This window comes from Leptosomus discolor, chromosome 5, assembly GCF_034619465.1.
Source record: "Leptosomus discolor isolate bLepDis1 chromosome 5, bLepDis1.hap2, whole genome shotgun sequence".
Lineage (NCBI taxonomy): Eukaryota > Metazoa > Chordata > Aves > Leptosomiformes > Leptosomidae > Leptosomus > Leptosomus discolor.
This window is the reverse complement of record NC_141395.1, coordinates 24,351,912-24,373,536: the sequence shown is the minus strand read 5'-3', so window position 1 is coordinate 24,373,536 and position 21,625 is coordinate 24,351,912. Positions and strand designations below refer to the sequence as shown.

At 45.3% G+C, this 21,625-nt stretch overlaps 1 protein-coding gene across 1 annotated transcript; it reads right to left on the bottom strand.

Annotated features, from left to right (window-relative positions):
- Positions 1 to 1,619: 1,619 nt before the first annotated feature.
- Positions 1,620 to 3,782, bottom strand: SP9 (Sp9 transcription factor). Its single transcript, XM_086465739.1, has 2 exons — positions 3,762 to 3,782; positions 1,620 to 2,978 (listed from the first exon to the last, which is right to left on the bottom strand). Exons 1-2 carry the CDS (start codon positions 3,780 to 3,782, stop codon positions 1,620 to 1,622), a joined length of 1,380 nt encoding a protein of 459 aa, XP_086321865.1.
- Between the last annotated feature and the right edge of the window lie 17,843 nt (positions 3,783 to 21,625).

Here is a 21,625-nt window from a genome sequence, read left to right as displayed (position 1 = left end):
CAGAGCCACTGATATTCAAATAACATGCAAGGACCATTTGACTGCATGGGGACATAAGCATTTCCAATTCACTATTTGCATAGATCAACTGTCTTTGAAAAGGAAAGGAGCAGTTGTCTTCCATAACATTAAAAAGCCTAGTTATCAAATCAAGTGCTTAGTTTGGGGCTTTTAAAACGTTTACATTTTATCTCAGGTTGCCCTTTACCGTTTGACATGCAAATTTGGTGCAGTTAATTTGGACAATTAAAAGGATCTTCAAGGGAGCTTTGTCACCGAGAATATTCCGAGTTTTCCCCATGGACCAGCTGAGATAAAGTTGGCCAGAACAAATGATGTCTAGGAGATTAATTAGATATTTGATAAGACATGAATCCCTAATAAGGGAATACAAGGCACAGGGGGCTGCTGTGTGCTCCAAGTCAAAATTAATAACATTTAACAAGATTTTCATTTAGGCATGAAATGTCTTTTCCGGAGTATTGACTCTAGCGATTTATTCCCCCGAGATCACCTCCCAACCCAGGCAGCCTTGTGGCGCTAAAGGCTTTTTAAATTAAATAAATACTTCCCCCTGCACAGTTCGGTTTCACTCAATTTTGGAGTCGGTTTTGCCGAAGGCGCTTAGGGCTCGGCGCGGTTCCTGGCTGGGGTAGTGGGGCATGGGCTCAATTTAAGTTTGTTCGGGTTTTTGTTTGGGGGTTGTTTTTTTTTTAAAAAAAAAAAATAATAAACAAACAAAAAACTAAGGCGGTTTGAAAGGAGCGAGCGGAGCGCTTCGACGCTCTGGCTCGGGAGCCGGTTCCCTCCCCTCCTGGCTATCCATGCCTGCTGGATTTTTAATCACACTCACTGTAAGGAGGATGGTGAGGGGTGCGAGGGCTCCCACTAAAAACCTGACCCTTGCGAGGGCTGGGCGGGGGGGGGGGGGAGGGGAAGGAAGGGGCACGAAGAAGAACAAACCCGCGTGTATATGGTTCAGAGTCCTTTAATAATACCAAAATGAAAATATGTCAAGATTTTTTTTCCATACAGATAAACGCATTTAATTTCTTTAAGAGACCTTAACTTACGTGTGTTTGAGTGAAATGTTAACTCAACATTTTAAATATCTTTTACATATATACTGACTTCCACAAAGTGCATCAGAAATTTAAAATAAAAATTAAAAAAAAGAACCAAAACCCCAAAACCTCCCTGAATTTCAGGAATTCACCAATAAAAAAAAATAAAATCCCCAACCCCCCTATCAGATCAACATTTACAAGAAAAATAAGCGAACACGATCTGTTTTTCTTTTTTTTTTTTCTTCTCTTTTTTGAACCCTATTTATACAGATGTGTATGAGATACAGAGGAGCCGCCTGGGACTTGCCGTGTGATTTCTCACCTTAGGATGCTTTCCTTCCAACAGAAAGAGGGGAAAAAGGAAACGGAAGAAAGTGTCACTCGGTACCTACCGGCCGGGCGGGACGGGGGGGCCGCGCCCCGCCGGCCCCGCCATCCACTGCGGCCCCGGGCGCCGTCCGCGGCGGGGCGGCTGGCGTCCCCCCGGCCGGCGCGGGGCAGAGTCCGGGAGCCCCGGGGGCTCCCCGGCGGCGGGGCCGGGCGGCTCTGCCCCTAGGAGTCCCCGGGCCCCGCGGTAGGTTCCTTGCCCGGTCCGCGGGCGGCGGCGCCCACCCCCTCATGCAGGATGAGGTCGGGGGACTCGGAGCGCGGCGTCTCCAGGTTGCTGGCGTCCGTGTCGCTGTCGCTGCCCTTTTTGCCCCCGCCGCCCCCGTTGTGCGTTTTGATGTGTTTGCTCAGGTGGTCGCTGCGCATGAAGCGCTTGTTGCAGACGGGGCAGGCGAAGCGCTTCTCGCCCGTGTGAGTCCGCAGGTGCCGCTGCAGCTCGTCGGAGCGGGTGAAGCGCTTCCCGCAGAAGAGCCAGTTGCAGACGAAGGGCCGCTCGCCCGTGTGCCAGCGCAGGTGCGCCTTCAGGTGCGAGGTCTTGCCGTACACCTTGCCGCAGCCGGGGATGTGGCAGCTGTGCAGCCCCTTGCGCCGCAGGCTGGCCCCCGCCGGCCCCAGCCGCTCGGCCTCCTGGCAGTTGGGGCAGTCGCAGGTGGCGCGGCCCGAGTAGCGGCGGGCGGAGCGGGCCGAGCCGCCCCCGGCGGCGGCGGCGGCGGCGCCCGAGATCATGGCGCTGGCCGCCGCCACCGCCGCGCTGGAGTCCGTGTAGGAGGGCAGCACGGGCTTGAAGCCCTCCTGGGTGAGCAGGTGCTGGCTGGTGGAGAGGAGGTGCGAGGCGGCCGTGGAGCCCAGGCCGGTGGAGCTGAAGGCGGAGTGGGTGAGGGAGCTGAAGTCGGGGTTGTAGGTGCCCAGCTGGGAGTGCAGCGAGGCCTGGGGGGCGCCCGAGTGCAGCGAGCTCTGCAGCCCCCCCGCCGGGTTCTGCACCTCCAGCCAGGAGCCCGGGTTGGTGTGCACGTCCCACCAGGAGGAGGCCGCCCCGTTGGCCACCTCGCCCGCCGAGAGCGTGGAGTGGAAGCCCGACTTGTACCAGGACTCGTAGGGGTGCGCCATGCCCACCCGCGGGTAGAGGCTCTCGGCCGCCGAGCTGTGCACTTTGGAGATGAAGGCCGACTGCCCGCCGGGTTCCTGCGGGGACACGCCCGCCGCCGCCGCCGCCGAGTTGGAGAAGAGGCCGCCGTAGTCGCTGCTGAAGGCCGACGAGGTGGGCGAAGTGGAGGCCAGGCAGAAGGCGCTGTTGGCGGTGCCTGTGCCGCTGGCCAGTCCGCTGGAGCCCCTGCTCGTGGCCACCGTGAAGCCCGAGAGGCTGGAGCCCAGGTTGCAGCTGGAGGTGGAGCGTTTCCAGGGGTGGAAGCCCCCTTTGGCGAAGGCGCTGGACTCGGGCAGGGTGGTCAGGGGGCTGGTGTTGCCGATCTTGTTGCAGGTGGCGGCCAGCATGGCCAGGGGAGTCGTTCCAAATCTCGGCTCCTCCTGCAGGAGAGACAAAGCCGGCCCGTCAGCCTCACCCCTGCCGCCCCGTCAGGCGCCCGCGGGGACGCGGCGGCGCGGGTGGAACCGCGGCACGACGAGCCGCGCCGCCGAAAAGTTTTCTCTTATTTTGGAGGAAGGCTCCGGCCCGGCCCCGCGCGGCACAACTCGTTTTCTGCTGGGGACCCGTCTCGGCACCCGAGGGATTTACATCGGAAGCGGATCCCGGCGGAGCCGGGCGACACGCGTGTTGCGAGAGGGCGGCCCGGGGCGCGCCGCGCAGCGCCGGGCTGCTGGAGCCCACCGTCGCCGAACCAGAAACCCCCCGGGAACGAAATGCGGCGTCTGCGCGCAGGAGCGGCGGAAAAACGGGATCGGCAGAAGGGCAAAGCGGGGCGCGGAGCCTCCGGCCGGCGCCGCTCGCCAAGCCGAGCTAGCGAAAGGCTTTGGAAATTTAGCGTCGCGCTTCGAGTTAAAACAACCAACCAACCGACAAAAAAAAAAAGAAGAAGAAAAAAGAAAACAAAAGGAAACACAAGCAGCCCGACTTCTCTCCGGCCAAGGGAGTTTTCGGACGAAACTCTTCGCGACCGACCCGGTGGGGGACCCGCGGCGCAATCCCCCGAGGCGGGCGGGGATCACATCCCGCCCGCCCGGCGGGTCAGCGCGATCCGCACCGGGGGCAGCCGCAACGCGGCGGCGGCGGCAGCAGCAGCAGCAGCAGCAACAGTTTTTCCAGAGGGCAGCGGAGCCGCCGCCGGAAGGCAGCGCGCGGTGCCGACTTACCCCGAGGATAGACGTAGCCATAGCACGTCCCTGGGCTGGGCGGTGGGGCGGAGGGGGATGGCGCTCGGTGTGCGCCCCGCGCTGCCCGGCGGCACTAAGGACACTCCGGCGCGGCGGGGCTAAACTCTGCCTAAGTGCGGGCAGCGCCCGCTTTGAAGTACCGCTGGCGGCGGCGCTCGCCCAATGAGGGCGCGGGCGGCGCGGGCCGGAGCGGCCCGGCAGCCAATCAGGCTGCGCGGAGGTGCCGGCGCCGGGGCTCGGGGCGCGTGCCAGTCAGCGCGCGGGGAGAAAACTCCCCGCTCCGGACTGCGGCGATCGCGCCGCAATTAACTCCAAACCCCGGCCGCCCGCCGGGTTGCGACTCCCGCCGGCAAGAGCCGGGAGACCTGCGGCCGGGGTGGCGCTGCCCCGGCACCGGCTGGCCGCGGGGGGAGCGAGGAGAGCCGCAGAGGGCAGGGGTGGAGAGCGGGGGTCAGCGCCGGCGGAGGGCTGGTGTCACGTCTGACGCCGCTCCGCCGTCGCCTGTAAACTGTGCAGGAGGTGTCAGATCCCCCGCTGCTCGTTCAGTCACCTGCGTCCTCGCGTCCGGTAAACCGTGCCTGCATTGCCTTTATTCAACAGGCCCCTCGCGTCCTTTGCAGGCCATTGGGCGGCTCTCCGTCTTGGATACAAATAACCTAACGGCGCCTGAGGGCATTTTAGGAACACACGTACATTTTTTTGGTTTTGCTTTGCTAAATAATTGAAGTGATTCCGGGGACTACGTATTTCTTACATTCTTTGCAGAAGGAACTGAGGAGGCTTTTTAGTTCTCTAAAGCGCCACAAAAAAAATCCCAAGGCAGGGAACGGACAGGCATCCCTTTGCTCTCGCTCCGGGGCGGGAGGGGGGACGAGGGGCATATGACATCCTGTCGCTTAAGAGAGAGGATTTTATTTTGCAGAGTAATCCCCGGGAAAATACTTTGAAAGTCACATTCTCAGCCTGCAGCACGTTTTTCAAGCCTCATGTACACCCGTGGAAACAGTGCTGCTAATGGCAAGGAGGCTTGCTCCCTCCTAGCAGTGCTAGGGCGCTGCTGGAATAAGCCTCCCCAGCACTTGCCTGTGGCCTCTGCACTGTGCACACTCCACACGCCCAGTGAGCGACAGAGACTTTGCCTGCTCTCTGCATGTGCGAAATGTAAGTCCGAACCTCGGCTCCTCGATGTCTTGCAAGCTAGTCCCTTCGATTTGTAATTATTGGAGGCTTCTTAAGTAATTGGCTAGAACTTGCCCATACTGTGTCCGCGGAAGATCAGTAGGCGTGCAACTTTTCATCGCTGCGGTCGGCTCTGCAAGGCTGGGAGCAGAAGCTTTTCCCTCCGCTTCTGCCGTCCCCAGTGCAGCGGGGTACAGTTCTGAACCAGAAATACGAGGGCGTTCAAGCAACGCCGGGTGCTTGCTCTGCATTTGAGTCAGTATTTCCTTCTCCTCGGTGCCGCCTCAGCCATCCAGTCTAAAACCTCCTAGCAGATGCAAAATAGGAGCAAGATGGAGAAACCACGAATTTGAGAGGATTTCGCTTTTCTTTATTTGTTTTGATACATTTTTCCCCGTGCTTACACCAGGCGGGCAGTACGTTTTGTTGTGCATTGCGTTGTGCAATCTGCAAGACGCCTGCCACGCTGGGGAAGGATGTCCCTGGAGATGATCTTTTATTTAAACGTCTAAGGGCTATTTTCAAAGGGCACTCGCCTTTTTGTCGCCGCGTATTAGACAGAGTCGGGGCAGGAGGAGGAAACACTGTTCTGCGCTTAATTTCTTTCCACCTTGCCTGGCGGCCAGCGCGGGGGCCGGGGAGCGCCCTGCGGACCCGTCCTCCGAAGGGTCTGCCCGCAGCAGACTGGGAGCGGCGGCTTTACCCGGGGGGGCTGTAGCGCTCGACGGGTGGAGGCGATTGAAAGACGGTGGCGGGGGGGAGCGACACAACCCCCGCGGGCGAGGCGAGGAGTCCGACAGGGGCACCCGGGAGCAATCGCCCAACAGGTGACTCCTTCCTTCCTCCGGGGGGAACCCGCTCCTTCCCAGGAGCCTGCCGAGGTGGCCGTCAAGTGGCAGCGAGGCTCTTCTGGCCAACCCCGGGGCGGCGGGGGGAGAGAGTCTTTCCCCTCTCCTCGGGGAAAGTCATCAATAAAACAAGGCTGGGAGGCAGATGGAGAGCGTGACGTTTAGAAATGTTGCCTCTACATCAGCGAGTAAAGGCATCCGCTGCCCGCTTGCGCTCCCACAGCAAAGTCGGGCTGGGGCTGGGGCTGGAGGCAGCGGATGGCTCTGCTGCCTGCACCTACCTCCTCGCCCCCTTTGTGATGGGAAAAGTCACCAAAATCCGCAGGAAGGAGGCAGGCGGGGGAAAGGCTGCGCGAACGGCGGCGAAAAGGGGGAACGCTGCTCAGATCTTTAGGGGGTCAAGTATTTTCTGACAGATTTTTTCATACTCCAAAAATCGAGTTTTTAAACAAAGATCAATGTGTTACGCTAAAGTGTTGAGCTGACTGTTAAAACATTTGGGGGGATAATGACAATGTAACAAAGGCCTGGTTTGGAGTGAATCATCACCCTTTTAAAAGTTAAAGCAATTTTCAGGAGAATAGCTTTCAGCAAATGCTTTACATTATTCAAAACGGCCAAATAATGCTCTATTATAGCGCCTGAATGCTGCCAGTCAGCCCATAAGTGCAATTTGTGCAAAGGCTCGGTGCCTTATCTCCACTTCTTTATAAAGAGGTGAATATAAAACAATTTCTTCCAAACCCAGACAGAGAGCACGAAAATTGCTTCCCTTTCTGCAATCAGGGCAATTTAACTGGAGTGCAATTAGCACTATTAAATGTCGATTCTGCATAAACAAATCTGACTAAGAAGCGAAAGTGGGGTGAGAACCTCATATAAACTGAAACTGATTTTTTAAAATTATGTATCCGGGTCCTTTACAATTGATCCGTGACGTTTTCATCTCGGAATATATTTACATCATAAGTACATTACGGTTAAATCAACATAAATCTTAAAAAAAAAAAATCTCAATATGAATACTAATAAAGAAGAATAGCCTAATTAAATGCAACAGTTCACTTCCTTTGAACAATATTGTTTCCCATCTTCCCTTTACGCGTGTCTTTTATCTGTGCAACTACTAAAGTTGCTGTCTTTAGGAGGTAAAGCTGGCAAACAATTCGTTCATTAAAAGCTGATTGGGAGGCTCCTGGGTTCATATTCAAGAGCGTCAGATGAAATGGCTCTTCTATTCCAACAGAGCTCTGGGAAAGAGCTGCCAAATATTTTCCAAATAAATCGATTTAACAGCAGTTAGATGTAAGGTTGCTGTACAATTTTCCCCGAATCCTAGGAGGGGCAACGGAGTTTTACACATGGATGTTACGGGTGGGAAAGGGGCAAACCCTTCCCAGTTCAAAAGAAGCAGCCTCATTTTCTGCCAAACAGAAAGGACGTGGGCAGGAAAGAGGCAAACTGCTCATCGCCGAGATAAATAATTGCGTCCTGCCAGATTTTTTTTTTTTTTTTTTTTTTTTTTTTTAGCAACAGGACTTCCGTGCGAACCCCCTCCCCCCTCTCTCTCAATTACACTTTTCAGTTACGTGGTCTAGAAACCAGCATTGATTATCAGAGCAACGCAGAGGGGGACCTGGTGATAAATTAATAACTTCAGTTAAGAAAAGGCTTCCCCACTATTCTGCCCAAGGGTAGACACTAAAAGGGGGAAGGATATATAGAGAAGGTGTTAAAATACAGACCTTGGTGCCTGTTGAGTCCACTGATTTTTTTCTGCTGTAGGGTTTTTCATTTGTGGGTAAAGATGAAGTGCAGCTTTTGATTAGAAGGAAATCTTTTATAGTTAATAAAAAGGGAAGGAGCAGTGGGATTAAATAGATCGTGGAAATTAAATTAAAATTATGGCACTCTCCAACAATTCCTGCTTGAGCTTTCATGTGATGTTTGTTACATAACGCGCTCCCCTCCCCTCCTGCCCCCCGCACACAGAGCCCCGAGGTGCCACACCGGGCTGGGCTTTCATCTGTTCCTTCGTCTTTGAGGGGACACTACTTAGGAGTAAAGGGGCCACCCACGTTACCCTGCGTTTAAAAAATCGGCACTGTAGTTTTAGAAATCCTCTCGTCTGCTGAACGCAGTCAGAAACGTGTCTGTGGAACTAATTCTCTTCTGCTACATTTATTTGGACCATGTATTTTAAACCTCCCTTGTTCTGTTTATCTCAGCCGGAGACACGTTGACAATTCAAGGGAAGACTAGTGTCAAAGGAAGGAAGGTGACTGCAGACTGTATGATGATTTTAATTACTACAATTATTGGAAGATTATTCAACAGCATCATAGATTTGTTTTCTGCCTTGGTAGGAAAGTCTGAGGAACATTGTGCGAGGAACATTGTACGCGGATTTTGTCTCCTGGTTCGCACGCTTTCCAGTGCTGTTGCGGTACATGGGTTAGACATGACAAGCTCAGACCGCAGCAGGTTTGAAATCCAGCCAGTGCGAGCGTTCCTAAACCTTTCTTGAAATGAAGGTGTCTCTAAAGAGAAGGAGCTTAATTAGTGAACGGCTGGACCCACGTCCACGGAGCGTCACACCACCTCTTGCAGGAGCCTGTTACCGAAGCCCTGCGACTCGGCGGTGAGGTGTGCCCTGCCCGCAGCCCGGCGGCCACCCCGCAGCCCCACCGCTCCCAGCTTCCCGGCGGGACCGGCCGGAGGCGAAGGGGAGCAGCAGCACCGTGCGGGGAGACGGGAGAGCAGGCGTGTGCCTCGCCAGAGCAGCCCCACAGCAGCAGGGTCCCGTCCCCACATTTCTCCTGACGTCCCGCTGCCGATCCCGTCCTAGCTTTTTATATCCCATTTTTAGCCAGGCATGACTCAGAATGTTGGTTGTGATGAAGCGGGCTGTCTATCTGCAGATAGAGATATGTGGGAGCGTAATAGGCAGGATGATTGACACTGCAAAGTTCTTTTCGGTCCACAATGACCAATAAATCCGCCTGCAGGTTTCGCCCATTAATGAATTGCTGGTTTGGAAGAGGAAAATATGCTGGACCCCCCATTCGTGTGTTCCCCTCTCCCCCCTCCCCCTGTCCTGGGATTAGGGCGAGGAAAGACTGGGAACCGTTCATTGTGCTCCTTCTGTGTTCTGTAATTACTGGAGCTCAGGCTTAAGGTGAATTTCAGCTCAGATCATGAACCATTTCACGTTCAAATGCAAGCTTGCAGTACTTTCCTAGTGGCAATTAGGAGCCTATTACAAGCCATTAGATTGATCAATGTACCTTAAACAATGTGAATGATTTATATGGCAAAGAAAAAAACCTTCTTACATCCATTGTACTGTTCCAGCGGCCAACCTGGCCCTGTGACTCCATTCATCACAGCTTTAAACAACAAAAGCGATTTATTTAGAAAACTTACATGCAAAGAAACAGGCTCAATTCCTTGTCTGGAAGGGTATCCGAGCTTTATCTGTCTATTGTCAAGAGAGGTAGGCTGGAAGAATTCAGGCATATGGGGGGAGGAAGGGAGGGGTGGATTTGCTGTTTTCCAAACGGATTAATTCACCTTGTACCTGAAGGAAGGAAACAAAGAGATTCCTGACTGCTTCCTAAACAAGCCCCTAATCTGCTGTGCATATGCAATTCAAGGAGGAAAGCAGTGGTTTACACATGTGTTTAGCAAAGTGTTTGGGTAGCTTTTTGTAGCCTTTTAATGACACGGGGGACACACAACCATGAGCCCTGGAAGTTCCAAGGCAGCTGTGGAGTGGAGAGTGGGCTGGGAGTGCTAGGTGATGGGGGAAGCGGGTACGCACAACCTTCTTCACCACAGATAATTGTTCTAACTGTTCTACAACGAAGAAACTACAAAATATCAGCTGCTATCAAAGCCAGAGCAGCCGCCCTGTAGGCCTTGGGTCTGTCTGTGTTTGTCTCCTTTCAGAAGACACAGGGAACCTCTCACACCTGGGAAATTCCTCCCAGCTCCTGGCAGCCCCAAAGTGAGGAACTGGGAGAGGCTGGTGGCTTTGTGCTTGCCAATGATTTGTTAGGACTACACAGATTCAGGTCAGAAGCAACAGGACTGTGCTTTGCCATTCATTTGATGGATGGCCTCTGTTTCTCACATTTTCCTTACCTTTTTGCTAACCTTATTCACCTAGCTACTCAGCTCTGCAAAATTACTGTCACTCCAAAGCGACTGAAGGACTCTTTGGTTTGGTTTTAAACAGTTCTGACATGTTCCGAATTAAAACTACTGAGAAAAAAGCCTACAGATGTGAACTAACTAAGCCATTCTTTAAAATGGGACTTTGACGGGACCACTGTAACTGGTGACAGCACTTGTTAGAAAAAAAAAAAAAAACAAACCAAAACAAAAACATTTGTAAGTCTTAGTTCAGCTGGAAATTTGTTTGGAGATGTCACACGAGGGAGAATGTTATTAATTTAAGATTTCAATTGTCATTTGTGTTTCAGTAACAATCTGGCCTACTATTTTCTATGTTCTGGTCTCTGGAAATTCCAGCAATGCTTGTCAAAAGTCACCATCTTATCATGTCATTTTCTGCGAGGAGGTGAGCACACAGCACATGGATATCAGTACAAAGAAAAGAAACAAGGGATGGGTGTCAAGTCCTAGCAAGAGATACGATCCTTTTGTTACAAAGCACGGATTCAGCCACTTCAGAATCTGATTTTCCAAGTTGTCTATATGGGATTGTGACTATTCGCTGTAACTAGTCTAGTTATCAGCTGCTTGCTTTCTTGGTAAAAAGGGATTAGCAAAATGCAATGTCCACCATGTAAACTGAATGATAGACGCATAGGAATTAGAGCTGTCCTCTTCCTTCCCTATAGAAGATCCCATAACTAGAGGAGGAGAGTTTCTGTTGAGCCCATCACATACTAAACCCAGTTCTTCCCTTTCTTATAGACCCTACGCCATCAAGAGCTTTACCCACAGAATCACCAGTGTGTCCTGCTTAGCTTAAACTTGTTCTTTCTTATAGAGGAGACGTGAAAGAAGAATAAAAGATGTGAAGGCCTTTTTCAAAGGTTTTGTAGTGATTGTCCATTGAATCACATTGTGCTTTAAAGTCTTTTTCCTTTTCCAGAGCTTTGTATTTGTCACTTTGCCCAGGAGAATTGCTGGGCCAGCCTTCTCAGGACAGGTTCTGCCCTTCCTCTACTTTAGTATCTCTACAAAAACTGCCTACTTGAAGGGTTTTCTGCAAGCCTTAACCTACACATGTGTACCCTCTTGTACAAAGGCAGCCCATGCTTCCTAACGTGCTGCTTCGGGCACTTACATTCCATCTGGGCTGCATTGCCCGTTAATTATCAGTCTTCTTATTGTGATCAAGTGAACTTTTACTAATCTCCACATTTATTGTTAAGGTAAATAGATGCTGCTTTTAATCAATACGGAGGGCCACACCAATGCAGTTCAAAGTAACTTAAGTCAACTGTAAAGAGTTCAATGTGTGTATAATTACAGAGGACGTCAACTATTCACTCCAGTCTAATTCAGTGTCTCTTTAGAGACAGACTTCTCCCTTTTCCTCAGTCCCACTCTCACCTCCTTTGCTCCCCCCTGCCCCACAAAGCAGGCAAGAGAAATACAGCGGGGGCCAAGCAAGCAGCAGCCCTGCTGAACTTCAGGCTCCTTAGCAGACTGAAACTGCTAGGTGAATAGAAGCATACGGGTACAATATAACACCTTCTTCCAACAAAAAAGATTGATTGCCTTGGTATTAAATGTGCTATTATCAGAAGAAGCTGAAATAATGCATACAGTCACTTTAAAAGAAAGCAGGTTTCCTTTGCGAACGTAGCTATTATTTCAATAGTACTTGAGAACTATTTCAATAGTGGCCAGGTTGTTGCTTACTAAAATACATTTGAATTGAATACGTATAGATCAAGGTTTTTTCTTAATTTTAGTTTGAATTATTCCTGAAGTTCTCATTAAATTTACCATTTGTAAAGGACAGATTAAATGAAAATGGCTTTAAGAAAAATAGAGCTGGAAATTATTTTGGCCTTTCTGACCTGGAAGAGGTGATAATTTGCAGCAGCACTAGATACCGGACTAGGTATTCCCTCACAGTTTCAGACCTTTGTACAGATGAACTCCATCTGGGGCAACCCAGCAGTCAACTTTTTTGTTACCTTAATGTAAACGAGAAGACTACAGCTGTCTTAAGCACTCTAGGCAGACAACACCAATGGAAAATGAAACTCGGGCAAGGGCAATGCTAAGAAAAGAATGTCTATTATCCACAATAATGCACCTAACATTTTCTAAACAGCTATTACCTGTGTCTGTCCATAATTGTCCTTGTTACAGTAACTGTGCAATCTTTCTTTCTGAACACTCACAGAAATCTCTCTCCACTGACTTTTCCAAATGTAAACAGCCTATACAGCATTTTCTAATGTAAAACAAATGTCGTAAGTGGGTCCCACATTAAAGAATCGCTTTGATTGGAATGTCTGAAATGCTTAAGGGATTTTTGGGTGGGTTAGAAAATACCACCATTTGCACTGAGTTTCCAAACGCAGTCACATTTATACGTATGAGTGTCAGTAGGACCTATATAGCACATTGTTGCTGAATTTGGATGGTCACAGAGAACAAATAGCTCACTTTCTGTTTTGCAAAGTGGTCCAAAATAAGCTGTTGTGGATTTTTGCTATCTAATATTTCTGTGGCTTTTAGAGCACACGAACATGACTAATTTTCAATGTTGACACTAACAAACATTTGTCTATTTAGAAAACAACATGACTACAAAATTCCCAGTTACAGCTAAACAACTAGAAGCCAACGTCTATGTCACCACCCCCTCCAATCCTGTTAGATTAATCATGTTAGTCACTCACTAAAATGGGACTGTCTGTAAATGCAGACCGTTAAACACCTCAGAGGGACTGAAAGCAGTGAAACAAAACGCAAGTTTCACATTTCTAAAATCTCATCTCTGTATTAAGAGATAGGATGTTCACAATTCCTACGCAGTGCTTACACAGTGTAACTTGATCCTCCATTATGCATTTTGGAGGAATTTTAGCAAAGCTCCTAGGTTTGTTCAGCCTGAGTCAAGTACCACAGAAACGTGTGCTGTTTGTCTGGGTTTTTTGTAAACATGATGGCTGAAAGCACAGGTCTAAGAGGAAGAGCTGGCAGTGTCCTCCAGCTCTCAAATTATAAGTGTGCATACATCAGCATGTAAAATCAAGTAGCCAGACATTTCAGTCCTTACCCAAGTCATTATGCATTAACTTCCACAGAAGCTTTATCTGAGTGAGGACCCCATGCTCCTCTTCAAAGAAAGCTGTTGAAGCTAATGCATGTAGAAACTTGTGCTTGCTTAGAGAAAATTTTCTGAAAAATTGTAAAGTGTGAAATAGAATTGCAGGCTTTGGAGCAGTTTGTTACTGCGTTCTGCTTTAACTCCTGAGACTGTTTTGGAACCCTGTTTTCCCAGCAGCTGGGAAGGTACTGATCCCAGACCGCAGAGACATGATACTTCCCTTTTCCAGGGAGTAGCTGTGGTACCTGCAGAGAGACTAGCCATAGCCCGTGAAGCAACAGGAGCGCAGGAACACCTCTTCATGCCAAAGGGCACTGGAAATGCTACAAAATGTGTTTTTATTGCCATGTGAGGGAGGGACTCAGCCCGTATAACACTGGATGTTCTAGTGATGTGTAAAAAAATGCAGTGTCGGGAGTTTTGCAGCTCCGAGACTGAAATTCTACAAACACAAACCATTTGCAGATGGTGTCTTACCTGAGCATGCACGCTCACACTTGTGGCTGTATAAGGGAGAGGGAGGGGATCTCCGTAAATAAACTGCTTAAAAAGAAAACCAAATAGTCAAACTAGCAGCTTGGTAGTTTGATATTCGATTGCCTTTTGTTACAGTATTTTTCAAATAGCTGTTACCATAACAACGTAACATATTTTTCTTTTAAATTTTTTAGCTGTTTGAAAAAAAAATATTCTTGCCAGAGTTCTTCCATAATAGCTTCCATTAACTGCAGTGACTTCTATTGGAGAGGCCAGTGCTTATGTCTCCTGCTGTCACAAGTCACTCACAAATCTAGGAGATGTTTTGTTTGCTAAGACCAATTTGAGCTTTATAAAACATGTTGTGGGTTTTTTTCCATCCCCAAAGAGCAAATATCAGTTAGGATGTGATTCAGAACTGCTCATTTGCCAGGAGACAAGATGCTTGATACCTGCCAGCAGGATGTGTCCCACACTTGAAAAACTAGATCAGAGTGAACTGTAAAAATTCTCCTTTAACATAGCAGTAGTGTACTAAATACCAAGAGATGGACCTTAGAGACATATACACACACACACACACATATATATATATATATATTAAAACAACAACAACAACAATGGAAAAAGAGAAGGAGGAAGAAAGGAGGTACAAATGCTTTAGGAGGCCAGTGTTTTCTTCCCTATTCTATAGTACTTATTTTGCTGAACTCTTAAGGTAAATGCTGTGGATGAGAGTGGTTTATCACAATCAAACAAAAGTTACTATAAAAACAATTGGGAAAAGTGAAAGAAAAGGAACCCACTTTAACATTGATGCTGCCCCAGAAATACGGGCAATTTTATTTTGGATTCAAGTAATTCGCATGACTAAGAAATAATCACTTTTCCAGCCCCTCCACACACTTGACAGTGGCAAACATGTCTAGATTATTGTATTTAACAATTTGTCTGCTAATATCATCTTGTTTCTGGAAACAGGGACGAAACTCTTTTTTTTTTCAAGGCTTATTTTATAATCATCTTTTTATAATTTTATGATCAGCTAGAACCATGTTTTAGTGTAAACTGTTTGATTTTTTTTTAAGCAGTTAACATGGAATAAGAAAAGGTTCCACGAACTACTTCAAAGTTGTTATCTAAAATTTCTCAGAGAAGAAAATGTAACTATATGTTATTTCTCTGTTGATTACCTGGATCAAAATGACTAGCAGCTAGCCAGACAAGCCTGGCATGCTATTCTTCTAGGGAGGCGTGCAAGTGTGTACATCCATATCTATGCATATGTGTCGATGTTTTCTTTGTGCTAGCTAAAAAGAATATTTTAAAATCTTTAAAAGTAAAAAGTGTCTCTAAACAATGTGCTTTTATTTCCATACTCTTTTCCATAAATCTGCATTCACAAGAGTAGTTTAAATTAGTTGCAGAGAGGATATTCCAGATTTGCACAAGTGTAAATGACATTGTAAAATGAAGTGGTTATCTGGTCACAAAGCTTCAGTGAGACTACTGCCATAAGATTGACTCTTCTGTTTAGTTTGTGAAGGTATCACACATTTCACTGAACCTGAAAACAGCAATGTTGAAAACAGCATCACAAATCCTGTTGCTCTATTTCAAATTCAAATAGATACAGCATTTTTTCTTGTGTAGTTCAGATTTCTTTTCTAATGTGTAGCTGAAAATATTTCTGTAAGTAAATTAATTTCCCTGACATTTCAGTGTATTTAAAAGCATACACACATTGAGGTATTTCTGCTTTTAAGAATGCTAATTCCACTTTTAAGAATGCAGCAGGTCCAGCATTAGACTATCTGCTGGATTATCTCTTTCCAGTTTAGCAACAGAGCTATGTCAGTGTTGATCTAACACTCCTTGATCACACATCACTTAGTATAAAAAGGTGAAAGCGGTACTACAGATGCCTGCAATTTGATTGGTAATGTTAAGAATGTTCACCCACACAACTGTCCACTAGATCTGATTTGCTGCAGTGAGGTTACTCAGCCTGAGATCATTTCATAGAGGCAACAAACCCGCAGTTTTGAAATCAAGCGACAAGTACTACATGTTCCTCTTTTATGCTCCATATTGGTTGTATGTGCATGTAAACAATGTTAATGAGATGTGTGAAATTTATTAACAACTAAAATCTCTTGTATTCACACCGCTCTGCTGTAACTAGGATTGAGAAGACAAGCTTTCAACAAAGAGAGCTTTCATGCCCTGCTCCGATGTGACCCATCATTGTAGGTTGCTCTAGGACTTGTAACTACCGAAGGGACTTTTGAAATGGGCACTACTGGAACTTCTGAGCGTGGTCTATAATCTTACTTATTAATTACATCAACTGTGACAGTTTAATTCAGTGTAGATATCCCAAACTATTTCTGAAATTAATAATAGTCATGTCAAAAGTTATAAGAGAAGTCTCGTCATGGAACTCCACTATTTTAACATGACTTTTTATATAGTCCAACAATCTAAAACAATTACATAACATTTATTCTTTCTAACTTTTAAAACAATTAATGTTTCATTGCATTTATGGGGTTGAATATAGTTAAGTGACCTCTACAAAAGGCTTCCTCTTTGAAGTGTTCTCTGAAGAGAGCTTCAAGGCAGCTGAGTGTCTCAGATTGTGATTTTGTAAGGTTTTGATGCTAGAAAATTGTTTAACAAACAGCTTCAAAATATTTAGATTTTGATTAATAACACACAGTGCCGTGGTATTTAAGGAATATAAAGTATGAAACCTAACATGTGGCAGAAGAGTATGTGTTCCACATGGTTAGGAGAATAGGAATGGGGGTATACCAATATCTGAGCAGGAGGGAAAGTTATACAAAGCCAATTAAATGATTCTTTAGGAATATATTAAACTGTTGTCTCTACTTGCGCCAAAACTTTTCTTCTAACTTTGTGGTTGGAAAGGATGCTCCAGCAGCGTAGGGAGTTCTGGTTACCATTGCTTTGTGCTTCAAATGTCCACATTGTGTATGAGTCTGCAGAACCCTGGGTTTGGTTAACATTGACTTTCTAGCAGAGAACAGCTTGGGGATATTAGCTAAATTTCTTAATACAGTAATAGATTAATAAGTAAAGTCAGGGAAACTAGTTGTGTATAAACGTCCTGAAGAGCAGTGGTCATGCTGAAATCAGTCATAGGCTTCAGAAGCTTTGACTGTAGTTGAATTTCTATACAGTTTCACAATCTTTTCAGATTTTGAAACTTTACTGAAAAAAGAAACTTTATTCTGCCAAAAGAAGTTTTACTCTGTCTAAGGAAGCAAAATACTACTGTTTTTGGAGTCTTTCCAATGAACTGACATTAAGAGATACTGAACTGGCCTACACTGAAGGGTTCATTTAAAAATCCCACCTCATTTATGCCCTAATTACTACTGGATTAGGATCACATCTAATCTCATAGTAATTATCTGTTAGCTGTATATATTAGCCGTAGGATGAGATCTGATGTTTGCATACAAGTATTTGTTTTATTAAATGAAAAGAAGAAAAAAACTACCCAGCTCTGGCATCCTATGTCTGTACCTCATTTGCATACATACCTTTTAAATTCTAAACCAGAAAAAACTAGTAACTTTGATTTCTATTTTAGGGCAAGCCAAAGGGAAAAAAAAAATCCAAAAGCACTGATTTTTTAAAAATCATCTTTTCTGTGATGAATGCAAAATGAAAACTAACTAGCTCTTTGCCGTGAATACATTAACGTTGTGAATATGGAAGCTGCCATTTAACGTGCCAATGCAATGCTGCAACTGTCCAGACATAACACTGTCAGGAGATGAGGTGTACCTGTAATTCTTACTGATTTCAACATCTTTTGTTTGTTTGTTTATAATGGCTGGAATGAATATGTAGCCACAGAGACATGTACAATGGAAAAGACTCAGCCTACATTTGTGAGCAGTTTCACATTTGATCTATCAGTTTGAAGAAAATCCTTCCAAATGTAGATCTCTATTAGTGATGGGTAGTGGTTGCAATATGAATATGCTTTCAGCAGTGTGCTACTATCTAAATCGCTTTCTTGATTCTGTTTTCAGATCAACATAGCCAAGCCTGTTAAAGACGTGAAGAAAACAGCTCATTCAGCAAGCTGCACTAACTATATCTAGCCCACATTTGCAAATTGTTTAATTGTAAGCATTCCTGGATTAGTATTACTAAATCTCAAGGATTCCTTTGCAGTTGCTGGTATCAAAATTAAAAATAGTCTCCATTTAATCTCTTTCAGAAGAGGTGAAGCTAGATGTGAAAACATAATGTAAATAATAAATAGAAGCCTTATAATCAAATGTCTTGATACCTAACCAAATTATTATCTAATGACCGGAATCTAACTTCAGAATCAATTACAGAACTACTTTTTTAGCATTCATTCACCCCATCATGGAGATAATGATTTTAATAGAATTTTTTTTTTTAAGCAGGAATGTGACAAATTTTTGTGATTCAGGGTTTTGAGGCTTTAGATTACCATCTTTAATCTCAGCTAAACAAAAGAGAGCCTCTCAAGCTTCTTAAGCACAAACATATTTTAGTGAGTATCCACAAGAAACCGTATTTAGGGCTTTTTAAATCAGGAGTTGTTTTTTTTTTTTTCCCAAGTGCTTTCTCTGGGTGAATTCCCAGGCTGTGGATGCACATACCTACCACAGCTCACAGTGTATCACAATTTCACATTTCAAAATTAAGCAGGCTGGTATTTCTCCAGTCAAGAACGCTGAAAGGTACATACTGAAAAGGGGAGAAAGACTTAAAGCCTTAAGATATAAAGTATTTTGAAAGTGCTTAACTCTTGCAGTCTCCAGGAGTTACAGGAATATAAAACTGCAGCACTGAAGTTGCTGACAAAATGCTTTTTACTAGTGGGCTCCTTGTCAGGTACAGGAAGACTAATCAAAGCCTGAGGCAGCCTCGTTGTTGTTGTAAGTTCTTCTTTCTGAGAAGGCTGGTCTCTGTGATACTGAAGCATCAGTTTTTCACCTGATGGATTGTTGACTTAACTGACGAGGCTCCACAACCAAATCCTTCTTACGGTGTATGGTTTACAGAGCTGGCTTTAGGCAGGTTCACATTAAGCTATTAGTATCCGTGTCACTTTGGACGTGTCTTGTTTTGTGAACAATTAAAAAGAGAGGTATGTTTTGTACTCTGGAGATACTGCTGTTTGTGGTTCTCCCAATTTTTAAACATTTTGCATGCCTCAGACCACTTCAGGAAGCTTGCAGGGTAAATGGAGTCCCCTGCTGAGCACCTAATAGGGGAACTCACACTTTCAGGAAAAGTGTGTCTAATAGCAGGGGATTACTATGAATCTCCTGGTTTGATGCACGCCCTTGCTAAAATGTTATGGGAGTGGCTTCAGTATCCTGCAGCTTTTGCATCCCACTTGTAGCTGCAGGCAGGCATATTTATAAATTTATTGAAGGCTGAAATTTTTAAAGAGGAGTTATCAGCTCTCCTTAGAGATGCAAAAATAAAAAATAAGTCATTGGTTTACCTTTCTTCTCTCCCTCAAAGTGCCACACATTCTTATTATTTTCAAGTCAAAGTCACAACTTTGGGGGATTTTTGAGTTCTGCGATGGCTGAACATTGAGTGCATACGTATTTATTTGACCTTAAGTAGAGAAAATAAGTAAAACTACTTTTGAAACGATTTTATAAACAATCTCAGCATATAGCATATAATACTATGTTGCATACTAGATAATATTGATATGAAATTGACCTCTGAAGTAAGGAAAAAACCAAACAACCAACCAAACCAGAAAATATTTATTTTATAAATGCAATGATTATGTTTGTTCAGGCATACTCTTAGACATAGCATCTGCCAGTCAGTGTTTGTGATTCACAGACTGCTGGGACCTTTGGATTATTCTAAAGGAATCTGTGATAAATGGCAGAGAAACTAAGTTCATCCACAGAACAGCACGTGTAATTGTGCAATTAATGATTTTAACTCATCTTGCACTTTCCTGAAACATGAGAGAAGCTGTCTGGATTTTCTTTTCTAAGCCTGGAGGGTACCAAAGAGCCCTTGAGCTTTGGCTATTTCCCAAAAGCCCTCGCTTGGGTGCTTCTAAAGCTGCTTGATGATTCTCAGCTGGGCAGAAGGCATTCAAGCAAGTGCTAAGTGTAACAAGGCTAGATAAGAGGTCAGTTTAGGTTTTTAATTGCCTTATTCCTCTCCTATCTTTAAGAAGTGGACACTGCATCATGACTGCTCTATCATTCATACTTTCAGTTACAGACTGAGGAGGTGGCTGGGACCTATGCAAGCAATTTTTTACCAAGTGCTTTACCAAATCTGGCTATTAAAGATACAAAAATATCTTTTAAAAAGTGGCTACAGCAGCTGATGATCTGACAGCAGACATAATGTCAGCTTCAATGCTGTGGAGGTCATCTAGCCCCTCATGTTATCACAGCAGTGAGATGAATGCTGGCACTAGTGACCATCATCTCTTTCCTGACTGAATGCTGTTCTTAGGCATTTTGTGCTTGACAGTACACCTCTCCAGAGAAGTGAGAATCTTAAGCTCAAAAGCAGCCTGAGGCAAATGGTATTTCAGTCTCATCTAATTCCAGTGATACCAAGTGCCGAACAAAAAAACCCAGAAATGACAAAAGAAATAACGGGACAAACTTGAGATCACCTTTGGCCTGAATCAAGAGTTCTTACTCTGTCTTGCAGATAGATGAGTTTGCAAGTGTTGCTGTTGCTAATTCCCTTAAATATATGACACAAGAGAATATATGATGCAGTGAGCTGATGGGAGATCTCCTGTGTTGCCACATGCTAACAGCTCAAAAATATGCAGAAGATATAGGCAGAATATCATCACTGGTTTCCTACAAGAAAATGTTGTGAGTTGGTAAGTGCGTTGAGATTTGCATCGGGGTGGACTTTCAATGACTCAAAATCTTTATTGATCGTTGAATGCCTTTAAAAGCAGCTTCTGTTTCTACTGGGATCATGCAGAAAGTATTAGCCAACATGAAATGTATCACGGATAATTGCTGTGAAAATGGTTAACTTTATCTGTTTCACCTGTGAAGTCATCTGGTTTTCCAATTTTATCTGGTGAAACAAGCAATGAACATGTGAGCTCCTGGTTTTGTTCTACAGTATAGAGGCTATTGAGGGAAAATTCTTAATCACTTTTCTTAATTTTTAACTGCAATTTTTTATACTGTGGGCCTTTTTCTCTTCTGTCTATTTTCATTATCATTTTGCTTTGAAAACAAGACAAGTCTTTGCTTGGCTTTTTGTGTAAAAATATCAAGACCTTCATCATGAAGTTTCATCCCTGAGTCTGCTGAGTTAGAGAAAACAACTCAGATGCATTAAAAACCTTTTATAACTTTTTGGCTGAAATATGTATTGAGATTGATAAGGATAGTGGTCAAACACTAGTTTTGCCATTACTTCTCTGAAACAAAGAATGATTAGGTCTGAAACTTGCAGATTCAGCATGTGCAAGTATATTTCCAATCTAAGGGTTAAAGAAAAGAGGGGCAATCATTCAAGTTATTATTCAATGATGGACTGAAACTTGCATTTGAGAAGCAACTTCATAACTTATCCCAGCTAAAATGAAAAGAAATATCCTTACCTGGAAGACAAAAAATAGTAATATTATTCTCAACCATCCACTTAGGAAAATTGGATACAAATTGACATAAACTGGGTATTGAAGCAGAGGTACCACTAAAACTGTGACTGATTCTATTAAGTCTTCTCCCACTTTGTGCTGCAAAACAGTCTCTATCTTCTCATTATAATGTTTGGACACAGCCCTGTGTAGATTTCTTATTTCCAGAGGCTGTAAATGTTTCAGATGTGTCTGTCAGGCCGTACACCAGTTACACTTTAGCATTAGCCAAAAATAATGACAATTCATTGTTACTGAACTAACATAACATAACTATTCAAACTTGGCCACCTACCTATGCATTCCAACCTACAAAACACTG

Bases quoted from the DNA above. Each gene is read 5' to 3' on its own strand.
- SP9 (XM_086465739.1), bottom strand. From the start codon at position 3,782: ATGGCTACGTCTATCCTCGGG. The intron at 2,979-3,761 runs GTAAGTCGGCAC...TCTCTCCTGCAG, and splicing joins TGGCTACGTCTATCCTCGGG to GAGGAGCCGAGATTTGGAAC.